Raw genomic sequence first — 21,581 nt, forward strand, 5'->3', positions numbered from 1 at the left:
CTGGGGCATGATAAACTTTCATCCTGGGAGGGAAGCTGGGCAGAGAAGAAGATGGGAAATGTGTTGTTCTGGTCTCATTTAAGTGTGATCAATGCTTTGGCTTTCAGGGAAGGACACAGGAGACTAAAAATAACTGGGAGTTAGAACCCAGGGCTCAGAGGATGAGAGGTGGCTGGCCTGGGTGAGTGTGCAGAAATCACCACTGGAAAATGCCCGCAGGCTCAGGAGCCAATTAGCTGCTGCCTGGGTGGAGAGAAGAGGGACAGGCAGAAGGCCAAATTCTGCAGGCCCTACAGGGGTGGAGGGTTCACTACTTAGCAGGAGGCAAGGCCCGGCCCGGGAACCAGAGTGCCTGACACCCTGGGCGTGGAGAGGCCCCTGCAACGTCATGTGCCTTCTCCCTGGCTTGCCGTCACCCCCAGACCACTCTCAAGGCTTCTTGTCTCACTGAGATCCTTGGAGGAAGAGATCCCCACAACAGATTCTTAGTCTCAAGGGGAATGTCATCTCTCAGGAAAATACAAACCATCATGAACTAAGGACACCCAAGTCCTTCTCCCCTCCCAGGGCAACCATAAATCTTTCTTCTCCCCTTTCATGCTTTCCCTCTGGCTTTAATTAGGTATTGATCTATTGTCAGATAACTTTCTTTTTTTTTTTTTTAACTGCCTAGCCATGGGGTCAGCCCTATATAACAGGAAAAAGAAAAAGAAAAAAATCCCAGGGTGGCCAACGGGCAGGCAGCAGGATCTGCATGACAAAGGATTCCCACGCTCTCACCCTCCCTGGCGGCAGGGCTGGCCGCAAAGGCTGCACTGCAGGGCTGCACAGGGCTGGCTGCCCATTAATTACCGTCTGGACAGAGGAAGCCCCAGCCTCCTCGGGGCTGGCCTCTCTCCTCCACGTGAGTCCCCACAAACCGGGCCAGATTCTGCTCCCCCGGCCTCCCTGCTGGGATCCACCAGGACAGGGAGGCGGCAGGGAAGCCCCCAGGGTCCAGCTTCCGTGCACTGACCTTTCCCTCACCCTAAGGATGGATGAGAGTCCTGACCCCAGGACCAGAGGTCAGTCTGGATTGTGGCAGGATTATGGGATGGGGGCGTGACTGGTTACTTGTGTGACCCTGGGCACAGCTCCTGAATTCTTTGGGCTTCAGTCTTCACATCTGTGAAATGAGGAGGTTAGTCTAAGGCTTTCTAACTTTTGAACAGTGAGACACTGTTTTCAAAGAAACCTGACTCACACCCCTACCCCATGGTGCAGAGAGATGCTCTGGCTGAATGGGGATGGGACCTGGGGAGTAAAGTTTACCACCCACTGGAGGGCATCTCAAGGGTTCCTTCCAGATCAGAAATACAATAATCCAAGTCTAGGCCTAAGTCCAGGTTCTGAGGTTCGGATCCTGGTTCTAGAATCTGGAAGGTGACAATCTGGATCCACCTGCCCTCCATTTGTGATAGAAAGACTTTCCTTGGGCTTCCCTGGTGGCGCAGTGGTTGAGAGTCCGCCTGCCGATGCAGGGGACGCGGGTCCGTGCCCCGGTCCGGGAAGATCCCACATGCCGCGGAGCGGCTGGGCCTGTGAGCCATGGCCGCTGAGCCATGCGCGTCCGGAGCCTGTGCTCCACAACGGGAGAGGCCACAACAGTGAGAAGCCCGCGTACCACAAAAAAAAAAAAAGGAAGACTTTCCTTAAGTGACTGCAGATTAGACCTGGACTATAGGGACTAAGAGAAGTCAAGTATAAATGTATGTATGCATATCAATAATGTAAGACAGGTCATCCCAGGACAGAAAGCCAGGGCCAGGCAGGATTCCCGATGAACGGAATGGATCACAGTTCAATAAAGGCCAGTGTGAACTCCTGGAGGTCATGGGGGCAGAGGACGGGGAGAGAAAGGCGAGCCGGAGTGACACGCCACACCTGTACACAGCAGCAAACCAAAGGAGCAGTGCTAGTCAGGGCTATGAATTTTCCCCCGAAACCCTGGGTCCATGCCAGCACGGGGATGAATTGGTGACTTTGCCATAATGCACAGCTGCGATAATTTTAGCCTGGAAAATTTAAAGCAGGTGTTCTCCAGCGTCTCCCTTAGCCGTTAAAAAAACCCCAAACAAATCCAAATAAAAATTGGCAGAACATCTACCTTTAAGCAGTACAACTTTATTTATGTATGTACTCTTTCACTTAGCTTACAAATATCGGTTGCTTACCATGTACCAAACCCTGTGCTAGGCTCTGGGGATGCATCCATCGCTTCTGATCTATATAATCTATCATAAAGCTGGGCAGAGCAGCGAAGAGACTGGATCTTAAAGTATTTAAACTCAGCCCTGTAATCATTAGCCGGAAGTGAGATGCATGTTGGCTTCAAGCATTGGCTAGAAGCACCGGGCGGAGGAAGGGTTTCCACTCCAGTTCTAGGGCTTCTTGGCTGAGCAAATAGAGTCATTTTACCTCTTTGAACTGCCTATAAAATGGGGGTGTCAGCACCTACCTCATAGGAATGTTGTGATGAGAAGAGCAGATAACATACGTGTGAACCATTTATCACATACCTGGACTACTAGACACGCTCAGCAGAGGTTAGTTATTATTGTTACAAAATGCGATGGCCTTGGATTTGGAATATTTTCATTGGGCAGGAATTAGAGAACAGGGGTCAATGTCTATTAAGACCTCCCTTGGTTTCTGACAAATTATGTGCATAAAGGATAAGGCCTGCCTTTTAATTCTCGTAACACTACGACAGTGTTAGAGCACAGCCTTTGAGGTCAGATAGCCTGGATTAGAGCCCAGCTCCACCACTTATGACTGTATCTTCTTAGGCAAGTCACTTAGCGTCCCTAAGTCTCGGTTTCTGTATCTGTAACAGATGGAGAGTTAACAGTTCCCGCCTCACGGAGTTGTGGGGATTAAAAACAGCCTGCACAGGACAGGCACCTGATAAGTATTGGCTATCCGGTCAGGGTCTGGCTGTCTGAACAGGACCCCTTCTCTGAGGAGGGATGCACACAGAGCAGAGAGGGAGGAAGGGGTACAGGCAGGTCAATCAACTCAATCCTGGAGATCAGCGATTTGATATGCGGTGACCAGAATGCCCTCTGCTCTGAATCAATGACTCAGATAGAACAGCACATGTAATTTGCTTTGCAATACAGCCCCACACCCTCAGGTTTAGTTGGAAAGCCCCCGTCTGCCTTTACACCATCTCCTTCTGCACTGGCATCACTGGGAAGCGATACCTGCACTGTCTTCCCGCTGGGTGTCATCTGGTTTGGGCGAGGCCTGAGTCATCTTGAATCTATGTCTGTCTTCTAGGTTACTGGCACTCCCATCTAATTAACTACCAACTGCAAGTGTTACGAGCATCTTTCCCGTTCCTCGCCATTAACCATCTGGGTCTCTGAGTATGTCGGCACGGAAAATGTGGCTCTAAATCCCCAGATGTCGACACTCAGGGGTGTGTCAGTGGCTAAGTAAGTCTGGCACACAGAGATGTTCATCAGACCTTTTTTCAAGGATGCAGAAGGTGCTGGATTCTGGGAGAAGCTGGTGTGAGTGCTGTCCAATGTGGCCAAGTTTTTAACCTCAGCACAGGAGTGAGGGAGACAGCGCTGGGCCCACCTCCCAGGCTGAGGGTTCACGAACTAGCAGACCAGCCTCTCATGGGATGGGGGTGTGTGGTGGGACCCTTCCCTCTTTGATTCCTGAAGTCATTCCACTTACTTCCAGGGTCCCTGCCTGACCACTGTTTACAAAGCTGATGCTGCCCTGCTCTCCTGATGACAACTTCAATGCCACTCAGAAAGGATTAAGATCTTACTTAAACGCACACACAAAGCTCCCCTGGGTACAGCTGTCAGGGGGGAAGAGCTGAGGCGGCAGACCTTGTAAAGAGAAAAGCCAGCGATAAAGGTGGAAACATCACGAGGGAGATCCCTCTGTTCAGAAGCCCAGTTGGTGCAGACTTTTCCTGCAGAAATCTGCTCTGCTCTCCCCACCTCATCCCAGTGCACCTCCCCTGCCACTGGGGAGGGGGATAGGGGGCTGGCCACTACCCTCAAGCCCACAATGATCACTATCATCACCTGCCACGTGCGCTGAGCCAGCCAGGGCCCCAGACTCCTCCAGCTGGCACGAGTGCCCACTACCTCCTAGGCCAGACTCTCTCCGGCCAGCCGTGGGTCAATCAAGGGCCAGCCCGGGCAGAGGCAAGATCCCCCTTAGGGTACAGGTGCTGGCCTGGCCAGGGGAGGTACCTGGCTCCACCCACTCCTTGGATGTCCCCACAGGGATCTCACCTCCCTTGCACGGTTTATTTCATCCTTCACCTCACTCTGCCCTCCTCACGCCTGGCAGGCAGATCTCATCAGTTCCCTCTTAAAGCTTAACAGGGCCAAGAGAAGGTAAGGCATGTCCCCAAGTTCACACAGCTGCAACACGGCAGTGTGAAGACTGAAACTCCGGTCAGTCTGCCTGTTCCAAATCCTGTGCTCTCCCCTCCTTTGTCATCACATGCCTCCCTCTCTGGGTGGCAGGTCCCTTTCCAGTGTCCCCAGGGAAGTGGGGAGATCTGCCTGGAGGCCAAGCCTAGTAGTCAGGAGCCTGGATGGTGAGGGTCCTCCGGAAGTTGGGGCTTGCTTGACCTCATGGGGTCTCCTAGCCGCCCTGGGGAGGTTCACCCCTGGGGACACGGGGCCCACCTGCCTACCTGCCACGACACCAGCCACATAGACAAGCGCAATGCGGGTTGCTCCGTGCACCATCTCCAGGGGTACCCCCACCAGCAGCTGCAGCACCACGTTGAGTCCCAGGTGTTCTATCCTGTACAGAGAGATCACATTCATTCATCCATTCATTTAGCATGCCACGATGCTGGGGATCCAGTAGTGAACAAGACCCTATAGCTGGGAGACCTAGTGGTCTAGTGGTTAGGACTCAGTGCTTTCACTGCTGTAGCCCGGGTTCAATCCCTGGTTGGGGAACTGTGATCCCACAAGCTGCGCTGCATGGCCAAAATTAAATTAAAAAAAAAAAAAAGACCCTATAGCTGTCTTTGAGGAGCTCACAGTCTAGGGGGTGGAGGGGAAGGAATTACAATGCAGACAGACCATTTTAGAGTGTTCCTTCCACCCTCCCTGCCAGCTGGGACAGGAACACAGGTACAGGGCTGGGGGGTGACTGGCAGTGTCTACACTTGCCAATGAGGGGCTAACAACGGTCAAGATCCAGCAACTCTAGGGAGGGTGGGAGGGAGGGAGATGCAAGAGGGAAGAGATATGGGAACATATGTATATGTATAACTGATTCACTTTGTTATAAAGCAGAAACTAACACACCATTGTAAAGCAATTATACTCCAATAAAGATGTAAAAAAAAAAAAAAAAGATCCAGCAACTCCATCAGTTGACACAAGAGAAGCTGAGGCTGTGTGACTTAAAGTCACACAGCTGGTTAGTGGTCAGGCTGGGACCACGGCCCTGGTCTCTGATGTGCGGGACCTGGTCCATTATCCAGGCTACTCAGTCGCTCTGGCTCGCTATTGTATTTGTAAGAGAAAGATGTTTTCCAAACAAGTGCAAGCATGAAAGATATCCGTTAGAGCTTAGTATATCCAAGTTATCCTCCAGTCCCTGTGGTGTCCAGATCTTGGCTCATGAGGAGACTGAAGCATAAAGGGCCTCCCCGCCCCTGCTCCTCAGCCTGTGAAGCTGAAGCTGGGACACAGCAGGCAAGGCATCCATCTGCTCAGGCTCAGAGTGGAGACATCCATCAACAGCCATCCAGAAGTCTCCTCAGGCCAAAGCACCCTTCCCAGCACGTGCAGCCAGTTAGGGGGTGGCTCTTGTGCCCCCTTTAGCGGCTCAGCAGGAAGAGAGGCTCACAGTGGAGCTTCCTCTTGGCCACTGTGGGTCTTTCTGCCAAGGAAAGAGCCATGGGGGCCGGGATAATCCTCTCCCCATTGGCAATCCCGGGGACAGGCACCCACAGGGCTTTTCCATCACTTCTCTAGAAGAGTCTGTAGAAGACACCGCAGAGGTCTGGTGTCAGGGGACTCCGATTTCCCAACTCCATGCTTCTACTATGTAAAAACAGTCTCCAGCCAAGACCATGCTCTTCAAGGGACTTGGACCTGGGTGGTCGCCTGGTCCTTATCATGGGGTAGGAGGTACCATTGAGAACTGATTGCACTCCAGGCCCCAAAAAAGGCCACACGGCTCTACAAACAGAAACTTTAAGTATTGCCAGAGTTCCTCAAGAAGACTCATGCCACCATATTGCGAGACCTCCTTTCAATAAATCTGTCCTTTATTTCACTTATGGGGCACTCACACACATGGTTTATGGACAATGAGCCTGGTGGCAGACCACATTTCCCTCTTTGCTTTGGCCACTAGGAGGTTCAGAATAAATTTATAACCCACTTACAGCAAGTACATAGCATCACATGCTGTGTATATGCTAAAAAGCTCTCTGCTGGCTTTTTAGCATTTTCCTCTCTCTATTTTCCCTTTCCCATACACTTTTTTTTAAAATAAGTTTATTTACTTTATTTATTTATTTTTTGGCTGCCTTGGGTCTCCGTTGCTGTGCACAAGCTTTCTCTAGTTGCAGCGAGTGGGGGCTGCTCTTCATTGCGGTGCATATGCTTCTCATTGAGGTGGCTTCTCTGGTTGAGGAGCACAGCCTCTAGGCAGGCGGGATTCAGTAGTTGTGGCACACAGGCTCAGGAGTTGCAGCTCGCAGGCTCTAGAGAGCAGGCTCAGTAGTGGTGGCGCACGGGCTTAGTTGCTCCGTGGCATGTGGGATCTTCGCAGACTAGGGCTCAAACCTGTGTCCCCTGAATCAGCAGGCGGACTCCCAACCACTGCGCCACCAGGGAAGCCCCTCCCATACACTCTTAATAATTTACTCATACAGTTTGGTATTAGATAAGTTTCAAGAAGCCACCTCAAATCCTGTGTCCAGGTAGATAAAAATAAAAAATATATTTCAATCCAGGCTCTCTGGACCAGTTATTTTCCCACAGGGACTCTAGATAGAGTGTACTCACCCCGCATGCATGAAGATGTAGGTCAGGTAACGCCAAGCCTGTGCTCGGAGCTGTGGATGGTAAACCAGTGAGTTCTTCAGGTATCGTGGATGGGTTACCTGCAGCACAAACTGGTCCAGCGACACCCCATTATAGAGGAAAAAGGCAACCTGGATGAGAGCACAGAATGAAGAGAGCCTGTTACTAGGTGTGAAACTGCCCAGGAACCCCTCTTGTGCTGACCTTTGGAATCTCTACGGAAGGAGGGACATCCCGACGACTAGAGCCAAGCTAGCTCTGCACCATCTCTTACCCCACTTCTGTTCGATTATTTTGTTAAATGTTCACAAAATGGTCTCTGCCCACATTTCCTCGGTGTTAAGCAGGAAGGGTTTGTAGGATTTTAAACTTTAATTCAGATAATAACTCACATACCCACTTGGGGGCTGAGGCAATTCCACATAAGTTGATTAAAAAAAAAAAAACTGTGGTAAGGTACACATAAGGTAAAATTTACCATCTTAACCATTGTAAGTGTACCGTTCAGTGGTATTAAATACATTCATAATGTGCAACCACCACCAACATCCATTTACAGTATTCTTTCCATCTCGTAAAACTGAAAGAAACTCTGTACCCATTAAACATTAATTCCCATACCCTGCCTCCCAGCCCCTGGCAATCACCATTCTGCTTTCTGTTTCTATGAATTTGACTACTCCAGGGACTGCATATAAGTGGAATCATACAGTATTTGTCTTTTGTGATTGGTTTATTTCACTCAGCATAACGTCATCAAGGTATAGCCCTGTTGTAACACATGTCAGAATCTCCTTCCTAATAATCCTCTGTATGTATCTACCACATTTTGTTTATCCATTCATCTGTCAATGGACACTTGGGTTGCTTCCACCTTTTAGCTATTGTGAACAATGCTGCTATGAACATGGGTGTACAAATATCTCTTTGAACGCCTGTTTTCAATTCTTTTGGGTATACACCCAGAAGTGGAATTGCTGGACCATGTAATTCTGTTTAATTTTTTTGAGGAACTGCCATACTGTTTCCCACAGTGGCTGTACCATTTTCCATTCCCACCAACAGTACACAAGTGTTTCAATTTCTTTGAATTTTCACCAACACCTCACATAATTGTTCTTTTTTTTTTTTTGGCTGCACTGTGTGTCATACGGAACTTCCCCGTCCAGGGATTGAACCTGTGCCCCCTGCAGTGGAAGTGTGGAGTCTTAACCACTGGACCGCCGGGTAAGTCCCACATAAGTTAATTTTAAAGATGACTGATGTGTACTTGTTTAAGCCCTAAGAGAGTATTTATTTGAACTGTTTTTTCCTGGAACTCTTTTTCTTTCTTTAAATATTATTTATTTATTTGGTTGCGCTGGGTCTTAGTTGCAGCAGGTGGGCTCCTTAGTTGCGGCTTGCCAGCTCCTTAGCTGTGGCATGTGAACTCTTAGTTGCGGCATGTATGTGGGATCTAGTTCCCTGACGAGGGATAAAACCCAGACCCCCTTCACTGGGAGCACGCCACCAGGGAAGCTCCCTGGAACTCTTTCTGGAATGCAAAATTCACGTCCCTTAATTTTAAGGATGTCTCAGGTATTGATCTGGGCTATAGGAGTGATGTCTTCTCCAGTAACTGATAGGGGTTTTGCTCCTATACTAAATGGTCCCAAATTCTTGTGTTTCTTTACGACTCACGTTTGCTTTTACATTTTCTTTTGTCCTCTCCCGCAATGCCTGGGTGTCAGCATGGTGTTGACCAGGTACTACAACAAGGTTCTTACTTCCTATTGTTGGTTGGTAGGGGGCCCCTTCTAGTAGCTTCCCACCATGTTCACTCTGTTATGGACTCAGAAAACCAGGTTACTAGAACTGTATGTAAAACAAAAAACTTGGGCTTTAGTATAAGGTCTGTGAAACAGTTATTTCATCATTTTCCAGTTTCTTCTGGATTGGTGGCTCGAGATTACACAGCTGAGGTTTCTGAAAATCTGAAACCAATCTGGACACAAGATCTGACTCCTCTGGATGACCTTGGGCAAATTATTTTAATTTACTGGTCCTCAGTTTCCCCATCTGGAAATGGGGATACTAATTCTTACACTTCCACGGTGATCGTGAGGTTTAAAAACGATAAAGTACGTGAGGAGCAGGCATGCACTGAGGGAAGGCAGCTGTAATTAGTGTGTGGTTAAGCCCTCCTGGGCTGAGCCTGGGAATGGCTCAGGCCTCCCAGCAGCTGGACTCCCGGGGCTCTCTGGGAGCCATTCTGTCCACCTAACACCATGGGTACAGGTGGCCTGGGAGCAAATACAGCTTCCAAGACAGCTTGTTATTATTGGTCCTCAAATAGAAGTTAATAAGTAGACCAACACAGTAAGTGCTTGGAAAACAAGTCCAAGAATATCTCAGAAAAATCACAACTTCCACACGTACTTGGATGAAGCCAGAGCAACACAGGAGCTCTAGCCTGCAGTCCAAATATTATGACTTAGAAAAAAAGAAGAGGGACGCCATGAAGCTTAATGATCCTGCAGTTTGATTCAGCAGGAACTTTACAAGAACATATGCAGGGGCGGTAAGTAGGCCCCTGGTTCTGGAAGAGAAACGATGGAGATTGTTAAACGCCCAAGGGAAGCCAAGCATTGGTTAGTTCAAGAGCTGGGGTTGGGAGGCCCGCTGGTTCTTGGGCTGAGGAGCAGAACGCATTCAGAGTTCCTCATACAGGAGCGCTGATGCAGAAGGCGGTACTCTGGATTCTGCTGCATAAGCATGAGACTTTTAGGATAACAATAGGTATGGATGATTTCCTAAGGGGAGAATGTTCTTGCAAAATACATGAAGCCCACATCTACCTGTTCATATAGGCTCCCTCCCATATGTATTTGTGCAATGCTTTTGTGTTCAGAAAGCACCACCTGCCGTTCTCTGGCTCTAAATAGGGGAGTCCTGTGGGAAAAGGAGGGCAGGTCTGGTTATTCCTACTTTACAGGTGTCCCAGGGGAGCACATGACTTGTCCACATTACTCACTCCAGGAGGAACTAAAAGAAGGTGTCTTCATGAGTTAGCCTGGCTAAATCCCCCGAATCAATGAACTACTGACATTGTTTTTGCTGCTGTTGGTTTTGATGGAGGTGGTCACATGGGGATTTTGCTGCAGGGCGTATTGCTTAAAGTAATGATCTCTGTAATCTCTCTACAGTCCGGGGGGTTATAACAACACTTGCGTGCCCTGTAACAGGGCCTGACTTGCAGTGACTTGCCCTTCCCCTCGAGATCTCAGATATCCTCTTGACCCTCCGGCAGTCCCTTCCCCACCCTCGTCCTTGCCTCCAGCAGCGTTACTGTGATCATGAACCAGGGCGGTGGGCAGCAGGTGTAGCTGTCGTAGTACCACTTCCGGTCAATCTCCCGGGGCAGGGTCTCGTATGCCACGTGGCGGATCAGTCGCTGGGAGAAGTTCAGCCCCTTCTCCTCCAGCAGGGCCTTGCTGCAGAGCCTGCGGTTGCCCTGCAAGATGGCCTGGCGGAAGCTGTTGGACCGTTTGTTGCTCATCTACACAGGAAACAGGGCAGGGGAGGGGGGTCAGAACCGGAGTCTCAGGGGAGCCCCATCCCGTTTTCCCAGCCAGCACATTCCTTAGACCAACCAGGCCTGATTCTACCTTCCTCTTTCTTCTGTAATAATAGTTAACAAGAAGTTAAATGTAATAGTTAACAAGAAGCAATATTCACTGAGCTCTTATGTGTCAGGGGCTGTTCTAAGCACATCACAGCTTGGCTCATTGATGCAACTAGTCTGCCTGCTAGATAAAGACGATGAATATCCCCATTCCACCAGACGGGAGACCAAAGCATAGAGAGTTTTAGGAATCCATCAAGTTCAAACCCAGTAGGGCTCCAGAGCCTGTATTCATATCCCTTCCACCCACTTGTCCATTATCCATCACGATTTCCTGAGCAACTACTAAGCATCAGGTGTTGCCAGACATGGGGATACAGTGGTGCTCAAGAAAGATAAGTAACCAGCAATAAGTAACGGTTCAGAGTGAAGGCTGCTGCGGGAGCACACAGGAAAGAGTCCAACCCGGTCCCAAGGTAGTCAGGGAGGGCTTCCTGAAGGAGGTGGCATGAGTGAGAACTGAAGGATAAGTAGGGGTCAGCATCCTTGGTCCCCGGAACCAGAACCCAAAGCTGTGCTTGTGGAAGATCATCAGCCCTGAGTGCCTCCAAGGGAACTGTGATGCTCAGGGAGCCCCAGGACTGGCCCCTCCCCACGCAGAGTCCTGGCTGCCTCACCCAGCGGTCAGCCTGACCCCCAGAGATCAGAGGTGGTCCTACTGACTTCCAGCCTCCCAAGGCTTCTGTTATCTCCCACCCACCCTCCACGACCACACTCTAGACCCTTCCTACGGGGAGATGTCCTAAAGACACACCTCTCCCAACCCCAGAGCTCACAGTGCCACCAGGGGCTGCTCTGTGGTTGCTGGGTGGGGATTATCAATATATTCCCGGGACTGTGGGCACAGCAGGGACATCAGGTTAAAACTGAAGGCGGGAGTCCAGACAGGGCTGGGGAGGTGAGCCAGCCCAACCAAGGCACATGGGTTTGAAGCCCTGTCAGGGGGCAGGGAGCTGGGGAGGATCTGGGTTCAGACCAGGCCAGGTGGAACAAGCCTCCATCTGCAGTGCCCCATCCCCTCTCCTGGGTTCGGCACACACCTGAAAAACCTGGCTTAAGCCTCCCCCATCCAGCAGGCCTTCCTGGATGAACCCCTTCCAACGATGCCCTATTCCCATCGCCTCCACGCCTGCAAAGCTTGGGTCTGGTTCTTAGTGGCCTGGCGGTTCTGTAAATGCGGATGGGACTTGGGGCTCCATGATCACTACAAGCCCAAGATAAGACCATGTCATCAAGTTAGTTTGTAGCCGTCCTCTCCCCCAATCCCTCGATGTGTACATGCACATGTGCGTGTACCACACATATACTCACAAACAATACATCTGCAAGACCCGTGGTGGGAAGGAGCTCAGCATAAACACAGGAGAAGCAGTGTGTACACACATACACACTCACCATTCAGCTGTGCCCCGATGTGCCTAGAACTGTGCCGGGCACAGCAGCAGCCATGGTCTCTGGCCTCACGGAGCATACAGGAGAGACAGATGCATAAATGGCAGCAAAAGAGGATGTCATCTTCATTATTTGGTGCGTAGTATTATCCCCACGTTATAAAGACGGGGATGAGAGCTTGGAGAGCGTAAGTAATTTCCTCAAGGACCCACAGTTAGTAAACCACAGAGTCAGGATTCAAATCCACATCTGCCTGACTCTGGAGCCCATGCTGGCTCATGTGGAGTGCTTTTTTTTTTTTTTTGCGGTACGCGGGCTTCTCACTGTTGTGGCCTCTCCCGTTGCGGAGCACAGGCTCCGGACGCACAGGCTCAGTGGCCAGGGCTCACGGGCCCAGCTGCTCCGCGGCATGTGGGATCTTCCTGGACCGGGGCACGAACCCGTGTCCCCTGCATCGGCAGGCGGACTCTCAACACTGCGCCACCAGGGAAGCCTTCATGTGGAGCTTTTGTGCCAATTAGATAAGGGAGCCTCTCCTTCCAGGTGGATGCACCCATTCCAGGCCTTGCTGAACAAAGCCCAGGCCAGATTTCAGCCCCCATTCCTCTCTCTGCCCAGCATCCTTGTGCAGTCCACAACCTGCACACCCATACATGACAACCCTGGCCACTCAGCTGTAATGCAAAGTGGTTTGTGCTATAAGCCCCTGTGCAAAGCACTGCAGGGGCTCTGGGTAAGGTTGGTTCATTCTGCCTGGGTTGGGGTGGGAAAGGGCTCACAAAGGATGCAGAGGAGTTAACCTGGTGGAAGAACATTAGAGGCAACAAAAACTTTCAAACACTTCTTGTTTAATCCTTGCCACAACCCTGAAGAGGGTCTCCTTTGGCTTCATTTTACAAATGGGAAAACCGGGGCTCAGTTTTGCCACTGAGTGGCAAAGGCAGAGCCTGTCGCAGGACCCAGGCCCACCTGACTCCAGCCCCTGAGCTCTCTGCCCTGCCCAGAGCTTCTCCCCTGGTGAACCCGTTCTTAGTCTTGGCCTCCAGGGCAGCCCTGCTCACAAGAATCCAGGCTATGGCTGGCTGCTCCAGCTCAGAATTCAAATAGAGAAATCTCGATGGTAACAAGTGATCTGCGGTTGCGAATTCACACGGACGACTCCACGAACCCCCAGCTGGAGAGAAGCAGCTCCCCTGGCCCAGCCATGCCCTCACTCTGCCCTGGGCTGAGCAGGGCATGCAGCAAACACGCTGGGGCTGTGGACGAGCCGATGCAGGCTCAACTCCGTGGCCTGGTCTTTGCTGGCACTGCTGGGTTCCCAGTCACGGGGCTCACCTCCACGGCCCATCCCATGAATCCCAACTGTCCCCAACTCCCCTGCTTACCTGAGCTCTGCACCCCCGCCCTCTAGGAGATCTGCTCCCTGGGTCCACTCTGAACAGCAGGTTTCTTCACCACTAAAAGCCCTACAGCTGCTCCCTGCAATCACGCTAACCTCTGGGCAAAGGCAGGTCCTTAATCAAGAGGCAATTAAAACAATGCCAAAGCCCACGCATCCACATCAGAGAGCAAACCTGGCACGATGGCAGGTCCTGGCTCCTCCATCACTGATGCTTTTGAATTCCAAGAGCCTGGGGACTTCACACCAGTCATTTCATGGGTGACAAGAAGAGGGGCGACTGTTTCCATTTCACCAACAGGGAAACCAAGTGGGGCCTTCCGGCCTCGTGTTCACGCTGCTAGTTCATGCAGCTTCTACTCATGTGCCATCCACCCCACAGAGGGATGCTTCCTGCTTAACCCCACTGAACCCCACTCCAATCCCGCCACAGTAGCCCCCGGGACAGCACAGCAGTAACCCCAGTGAGGAGGAAGTCCTGACTCCAAGACACCAGACCACTGGGCAGGACTCACGGGCCTCCCGTCTCCAGCCCCTCCGACAACCCAGGACAGCTGCCGGCAGGTCTGATGAGCTCCGGCCTTCACCCATGCGCCCCGTTGCTCCCGAAAGGTCTGCCCTGATCCTCCCAACATCCACTCCCCAGCTCCTCTCCTGCCAACGATAACCTCCCACCTCCCACTCCAAATCCTTCCTTTCTGTGGAAATGACCCCACTCCCAGCTCCACGGGTGGGCACTGATTGGTTTGATTCAATCAGCACAACCCACTGACCCAATCTAGGCCAACTGGAGGAAGGAAATCCCAGGCCTCACGTGGGAGCTACCAAGTCCCTCTCCTCCCCTGCGTGGTGAGGCCTGAGGGCATGAGGGCTGGAACAGCTGCAGCCACTTTGCTGCCACGATGGCAGGGTCTGGAATTGCCTGGGGCTTTTTTGAGTAGTGCTGACACTGCAGAAAGCAGAACTGACAGATAAAGAGAAATTGGGTCCTTGGTGATTTCCTTTCACCTGCTGAAGCCTGCACTTTTTCAATGCTGCAGACCAACAGATCCCATTAATTATCCAAAGGGATCCTCTAAGCCACACCCCCAAACAGGCCTCTCCCAATGGCGAGGGCCCCAGAGCGCTCACCAGGTTGACAAAATCCTGGTAGCCGATCTGCCCGTCGGCATGGCTGTCGGCGAGAGCCAGCAGCACCTCCCTCTTGTGCGGGTCCAGCTTGGAGCTTTGGCTCTCCAGGAGGCTCCGGAACTTACATGTGCTGATGTAGCCCGTGTTCCCAGGGTCAAACTGAGGGAGAAGCACACACAGCAGCGGGGTCAGAAGGGCTCCGTCTCCCTCTCCACACTGCCCCGGGTGCCCCATCACCGTCACCACTCACAGCTCCTGTCTCCAGCCCTCTGCTGACAGAGGGCCAGGCGGCATCTGGGATGTTTCCAAGGCCCCCAGGGGAAACATCCAAATAGGTCGGACAACCACTTACAACCCCAGAAGGCCCTGGAGACCTTTGAGATCACCCAGCGCAGCCCCGTGGTGCGTGGAGAAGGGAAACGGAGGTTCAGAGAGGTTATTACTCTCTGCCCTTACTCCTGACCCTGGACAAGGGGAAAGAGGGAATGAAAAGGCGATGAGTAGCGGAACATGAGGAAATCTGGGGCCTGGGGCAGAGGGACTGAGCGGGGAAGGCACGAGGCCCCGGGCAGCGGGGAGCACAGCCTGGACAGCGCTTCCGCATCTGCCTGCCAGCCCCTCTCCCATGCCTGCACCCACGTACACCCCACAACCTGCACACAGGGCTCCCCAAAGACACTGTGCTCTGAGTGTTTGGTTGTTTTTCTTTATTTTGGGGCCATGCCACACAGTATGTGGGATCTTAGTTCCCAGACCAGGGATCGAACCCGCGTTCCCTGCATTGGAAGCGCGGAGTCTTAACCACTGGACCACCAGGGAAGTCCCTGGTTGGATTTTTGACGCTGCCCTTTTCCCTCTGCAGCTTTGCACACGTGGGCACCTCTGCCTAAGACTCCCTCTCTCCCCTTGTCTCCCTGGGAGACTCCGACTCACCCTTCCGACTCCTCAGATGTCCCGCGTCCAGGGAGCCTTCCCCCAACACATGGTCTGCATCCCCTGCATGTCAGACCGCCCTCTGGCCTCCACCCTGCACTGGCCTCCATTTTCAACTCCTTGCAGGTCGGTGCACAACTTTCCCCGGGACTTAGAGCACAGAGCCAGGCAGAGTCGCACTCAGTGAAGATTTGTTGGGTGAACAAGTGGATGTTTGGGTGAAAAGACAGGTACCCATTTTCCAAGGAAAGGCTCACAGGTTCAGTTAGAAAAGGGGCTTATTCATCTCTCCCAGAGAAGCACATAAGCTTTCTGTCACCCTTCCATCGCCTCTCCTTCCCTGCAGAGCCCAGTGTCCCCACCCAGTACACACTAACGAGCTGCCAGGTTGCCCAGGGAAGTCTTGTTCACAAACCTCGTCCCCACATGAATTCACTGCACACGGAGGTGCTGCTGAGATTTTAAAAGGCAGACAGACGTCCGCGTGTGCATGACAAGGGAGCCCGAAGACCGAACCCACCTTTCCCTCTTTTCTGGATAAGGTCAGTGAAGACTATTTTCGGAAGGCTGATGCTGTGTGCAGCCTGCCTAAGACAATCCAGGAGAAAGGGCCAAGAGTCACAAGTCATGACTCCTTCAATTCTCCCCAGAACTCAACGAGAGAGGACATCTCTAATGAGGCCTAGTTAAACATCTGCCTGTGCACCCAATCCTCCACCCAAAATACCAGATTTCAGGGATGACACCTCTTCGGTTCCCACCATCGAGTACTTTAGGAAACTCACCTACCCTCCGTTCCAGAAAGACCTTTACGAGTAAAAACGCCTAATATTTGCTGAGTGTTTTCATGGGGCCAAACATCACACCAAGCACTTCATGTAAATATATGATTTCTTTGATCTCCTACCGTGACCTTATGAGCGGGTCCTATGATTAGATCTCCATGTCACAGATGAGGAAGTAGAGACACGGGAAAACGAGCACAGAGAGGTTAAGTGACATGTCTGCAAGTGGCAGAGCCAGGATTCCAGACCCGGGCAGCCCGGCACTGCCTCTAACCACTGGCTGCCGCTGACCTTCAGCCTCTAGGGCCTCTGCTCTGCGGCTCAGAAGCCAAATGTCAAGGGTCAAAGAGGTGAGTGCAGGCCCGGGAGCGGAGGGGCTCCAGGAGCCTCACGGGCCCACTCTACACAGATTTTTTAAGCAGGAAAGAGCTCAAACAGCAACAGTTCTGATCTCCTTATAGCTCAGACAGGAAATGACGCCTGGAGTGGCAAAGTGGAGACGGCAGCTAGGGAGGGTCTCCTTCTCTGCCTGGGACCCCTCCCGTCCCCACAGGCTGGCACTGGCTACACGGACTCACCAGCCTGGCCCCTGCCTGGGCCCACGTGGCCCTCGTACTGGGTGGGCTGACGTGGGGGATGAGAAGCAGCCCCGAGCCCTGGGAAGATCCATCCCCTCCCTAACCCTCCCCTGGTGAGCACGGCAGGGGGCAGTGGGCTGCTCACAGCAGGGAGCCTCTGCTGCCCAGCCCGGGGGGAGGAAGCCAATCCCCGCCCCGGGGGCCCATCCGCGGCTGGGGTGGGGGGCAGTGGGGTGGAGGCGCTGGGATCAGGCAAGGGCCCCTCTCCCTCATTCCAGCTCCAGACAAAGGACCACCTGCTCCCCTGCTCTCCTTCCCCCTCCAGGGCTCCCTGCTGTCGTCCTAGTGACAGGGGCTGCCCTGTGGCTCCTCCCCCTACCCCCCACCAGGGCCTGCCAGGCCTGCCCCTAGCACATTACAGGCTCCAGACCGCAGAGAAGGAGCTGGAAGCCAGCCGAGCCTCCCTTCTCTGCCAAAACTCTACCTTTCGTGCCAGGGCCAGACAGCCCAGACAATGGGGGGGGGGGTCATCGCTACGCTAATAATGAGGCCTCAGGGATGAAGGAGGGGCACTGGGGGAAAGGGTGGGAGAGGGAGGGAGGGGCCAGCTGCCTGGGCTCCACAGATGTACACGGGACACCTTCCAACCACCACCCCAAACACCTGGGAAGATGAGGGCAAGAGCCCCAGCTGACAGGGGGCAGGGGGCACGGGGCGGGGCGGGGTGGGGGGGTAGTGCAGAGAGAGGGAGCGAGGGGGAGACAAAAAGAAACACACAGAGAGGATTCGTGCAGAGGCGGAGAGAGGTGGGTACCACTGCCCTGACGGAGCTTCTAAAGGAGGCTGCGAGCAGCAAGGCAAAACCCCACTCTGGTCTCAGCCACTTACCAGTTTGTGTGATTGAGGGTAAACATCTCGAGCCATAACTGCCTCAGCCTCATTCATCAGGCAGGGGCGAGCGTGCCCTCGGGGTGCGGCGGGTTGAAGCAAACGCAGCGCTGTGCTCTCCAGGGCCCAGGGCCGCCCGGACTCAGCGTCCGGCTCCACTTGCCTCATTCAAAGCGAGGAGGGAGCAGCCCTGCCATGGAGGCTTGGCCGACCCTCCTGGACCTTTGGGCCTCCTCAAGGGCAGCTCTGGGGACAGGATCATACAAGCACCGTGGTTTGGAGCTTTGGGGGTAACAAACCCTACAAATGCAATTTCCTTGTCAATAATGTACTGAAGGCCCCGAAGCTCCCCGTCCTGGGTGCTCCATGACCCAGATTCACCCACTTTGGACTGAAGGGGGGCTCTTGGAATGAGGTCTAGGCTGGGTGGGTTGGAGACAACCTGACTGGGGTTAGTCTGGGGGTGGCGGGGCAGCGGGAGGAATGGGGCTGTGAACAGCCGCAGGCAGAGGCCCCTTGGAGAGCCAGGAGCATCCTTGCAGCTGCCTCCCGTGCTGTGCAAGGCCGGGTGTGTGTGTGCATGTGTGTGTGTGTGTGCGTGTGTGCGTGCGTGCGTGTGTGTGTGAAGGGGGAGCCCACATTCAGCCTGCATGGAGGCTGCTGACACAGAAGAGGAGGAAAACACAAAGTGACGAGTGACCCTCCCACAGCTCCCGCCCACCTGCCTTGGCCTTGAAAAGAGCTTCAAGACTCCAGGGGCGCTTAATCCCACCAGCACCCAGCCCTCTGGCCCCTTAATCCTCTAGGTCGCCAGTTCTCCCCACCCCCGGCGCCCCACACACGCCCTGCCATATATATCCCATCTCCCGCCCTGGGCCCCCTCCTGGCTCACTTATGACCTTGGATGCAAAAAGGACCCACCGGATTCTCTCTGTACTGTTGCCACCCAGGGCTCTTCCCCTCCTCTGGGGCAAGGAGTTGGGGGAGAGTTCTGGAAGGAACCCCGGCCCCAGCTGCTGTGCCATCTTGGGCAGATCATCAACCACACTGCCTCACTTTCCCCATCCACCATGTAGTAGGAACTCTCCCTTCCTGGGGCGATGTAAGGTGGTCCGTCCCCAGCCCTGCATACCTAAGCATATGATATGCAAATGGGGGCTGGGGAAAGAGACATCTACAGCCCACACAGCCCATGGGAGCAGCTGATCTTCAATTCTGCATCCTTGCTCGGCCAAAGGGCTGACGGGAAATTTGGAATCAGGATGAGGCAGCTCACATTTGGGGGGGGAGGGGGGGAGGTCTGTGCTGTAGGAAGGACCTGGTGACACTGGAAAGAAGAACAGCAGGTCAGGAAATTGTAAGTCATGATCCAGGAGAGCTGAACGGAACCTCAGTGGTTTTCAAACTGCTCTGCAGAGTTCTAGGGGCTGGGGGACTTCCGAAGCCCAGCAACGTGGGGCGGGGGTTGCCAAGCGGCCCCGTTCTGAGTTGTTTTCTGTGTTAGCCTTCTGCATACTGCCTGGTTGAACAGCAACGACGGTGGCTGTGTATGCAGAATACCTGCCAGGTATCAGGTGCTAACTCACTGAAACCTCAGGTCACCCCCCTATGTCCTGGTTTGTCTGGGACAGTCCTGGCTTCTTACACCTACTGTCTGAGCATGACTTTTTTTTTTTTTTTTTTTTTTTTTTGGCCGTGCCTGCGCAGCTTGAGGGATCTCAGATCCCTGACCACGGATCAAACCCAAGACCCCTGCAATGGAAGCACGGAGTCCTAACCACTGGACCGCCGGGGAAGTCCCTGGGCATGATAATTAACAATGTCCCTTTCACCCTCAAAATCCTCCCAATTTGGATAATAAATTATGCGGTCCCCCCATTTAAACCTCACAACAACCCTACGAGGTAGGTGCTATTTTACATGGGAGAAAAACGAGGCACCAAGAGCAGAGTTGCCCAAGTTTGAAGAGCTGGTAATTGGTGCAGGTGGACTCACATCCAGGGGGACGGGCCCGGGGCTTGCACTCTCCCATCATTAGGATGCTGTGGCTAAAAAGGGTTCGGGAGACCCCAGTTCAGTCCTCCCATTTGTTCATTTAACAAATACTTGCTAAGGATCGACTACGTGTCTGGCATCACACTAGCTCTATGGACAGGGAAGCAGGTGCAGAGAGCAAAAGAAACTAGTTCAAGGTCACAGAGCAAGTTAGTGGTCAAGATGGAAATAGCTCAGGGTTCCTCCACAGTGGTTGGCTGGTCCAGCATTGCTCTTCCTTGTTTTTCTCTGTCCTGTTCTGTCGTATGAAATATACCTGGCTCAGGGTTTCCCAGTGTGTGTTTCGTGGGACATCAGGCCCAAGACGGTGCATGAAATAAGGGTGCTGTGGTTCCAGAAGTTTGGGAAATCCCTTTGGAAGGGCGTGATGTATAAAACCATATTACAGGTTCTTCAAGATCTTACAGTGGAGAATCCTGTCTGATTCTGTTCAGCCCAGCATTTCCCAAACTTACTGGGTCTTTGATCATAAGATTTTTTCACAGTAACACTCCACGGGACACAATCTGGGGAAAATGCATGAATCCATAGCAGAGTTACTTCTCCCTTTTGTGAAACCAGGCCCCTTTGTCAGTGGTTCCGAACCAGCCTTTCGCCTCCACCTCATGAGTGGCACAGGCCCTCGAGACAGCTGACACTTTGTCCGGAGTCCTCCAGCCAAGTTAGAAGCCTGCCGGATCCAGGCCCCAGCCAGAGGGCTGAGGAGGGTGCCAGGCCCTGGGAGTGGCCGAGGAGGAAGTGACTGGCCTAATGGGCTGAGCTGAGCTTCCAGGGAACCAAGCCCGCAGGGTCTGGGATCTGCCTGCTCAGCACCCGGGACAGCAGCGCCACTTCTCCCCTCCCTGCTGCAGGCCCAGGAGCGCGGCCAAGGCTTCAGAATCCACCCAGCGGCAGCAAAGCAGAAGAGAAAGAAGAAAGGAACACGTCTATTTTATAGCTCTTATGTTACGTGTGATCTGCACCAACTCATTTCCAGGACAATTACATGTCTGCTCCCTTCTCTCTCCCAGGGGGATCTCTCCCTCTCCTTCATCTCGAGAGGTCCATGTCCTCAGTGAGGGGTGTGGGAGCCCAGAGGTAGCACCTGGGGAGCCATTCTTGTGCAGACCTCTCGTGCCCGGAAGGTCGGGACCTGGAGTCTAAGGAAGCCTCCCATCTGTCCCCAGGACAGGCCCCACTGTCCCCGCTCTGTCCACTGAGACAGAATAAGCCCTGGGAAAGGACCCCATGGTATGCGTGCCAGGGCAGAGGAGGGTGCAGGCAACTGCCCCTCCCCACTTAGGGGGTTACCATGGCTCATCTGCTGGCTCCCTGCATCATCACCCGGCTTCTGAGCAGAGCGGAATTAACGAGGCTGCCCAGGGGTTTCCAGCTCAGCAGAGCAGTCCCCATCCAACAGCCACAGCCCACCAGGGAACTCAGGCCCATTCAGGGATATTTACAGCCCCATAAATTAGGCCCAGGCCTGCAGCTGCTGAGGTCAGGAGGCGAGGTTAGGGGAGTAGCAGCTTTCTCTAGCGCTTCTGCCTTGCAAATGAAGATGCTAATTTGCCCCACAGAGAAAACCACCTCACACCATCCCCTGACCTTCCCCCCAGACCTGAAATACTCATTGGCACAAATATTTGATTGCTCTTATTCTCACATCAACCCTAGAGTATAAGTCTGATTCGTCCCATT

At 53.0% G+C, this 21,581-nt stretch overlaps 1 protein-coding gene across 2 annotated transcripts in view; it reads right to left on the bottom strand.

Moving 5' to 3' along the window:
- RHBDL3 (rhomboid like 3) overlaps positions 1 to 21,581 on the bottom strand; it is a 43,862-nt gene that overhangs the window by 13,551 nt on the left and 8,730 nt on the right. For both annotated transcript variants that reach the window (XM_059996460.1, XM_059996461.1), the window contains 4 exons: positions 14,663 to 14,821; positions 10,390 to 10,614; positions 7,059 to 7,207; positions 4,715 to 4,827 (listed from right to left, as the gene is read on the bottom strand). In XM_059996460.1, coding sequence (XP_059852443.1) covers positions 4,715 to 4,827; positions 7,059 to 7,207; positions 10,390 to 10,614; positions 14,663 to 14,821 — 646 coding nt within the window. The remainder of the gene's footprint in view (positions 1 to 4,714; positions 4,828 to 7,058; positions 7,208 to 10,389; positions 10,615 to 14,662; positions 14,822 to 21,581) is intronic.

Source organism: Delphinus delphis, chromosome 19 (assembly GCF_949987515.2).
Source record: "Delphinus delphis chromosome 19, mDelDel1.2, whole genome shotgun sequence".
NCBI classification, from domain to species: Eukaryota; Metazoa; Chordata; class Mammalia; order Artiodactyla; family Delphinidae; genus Delphinus; species Delphinus delphis.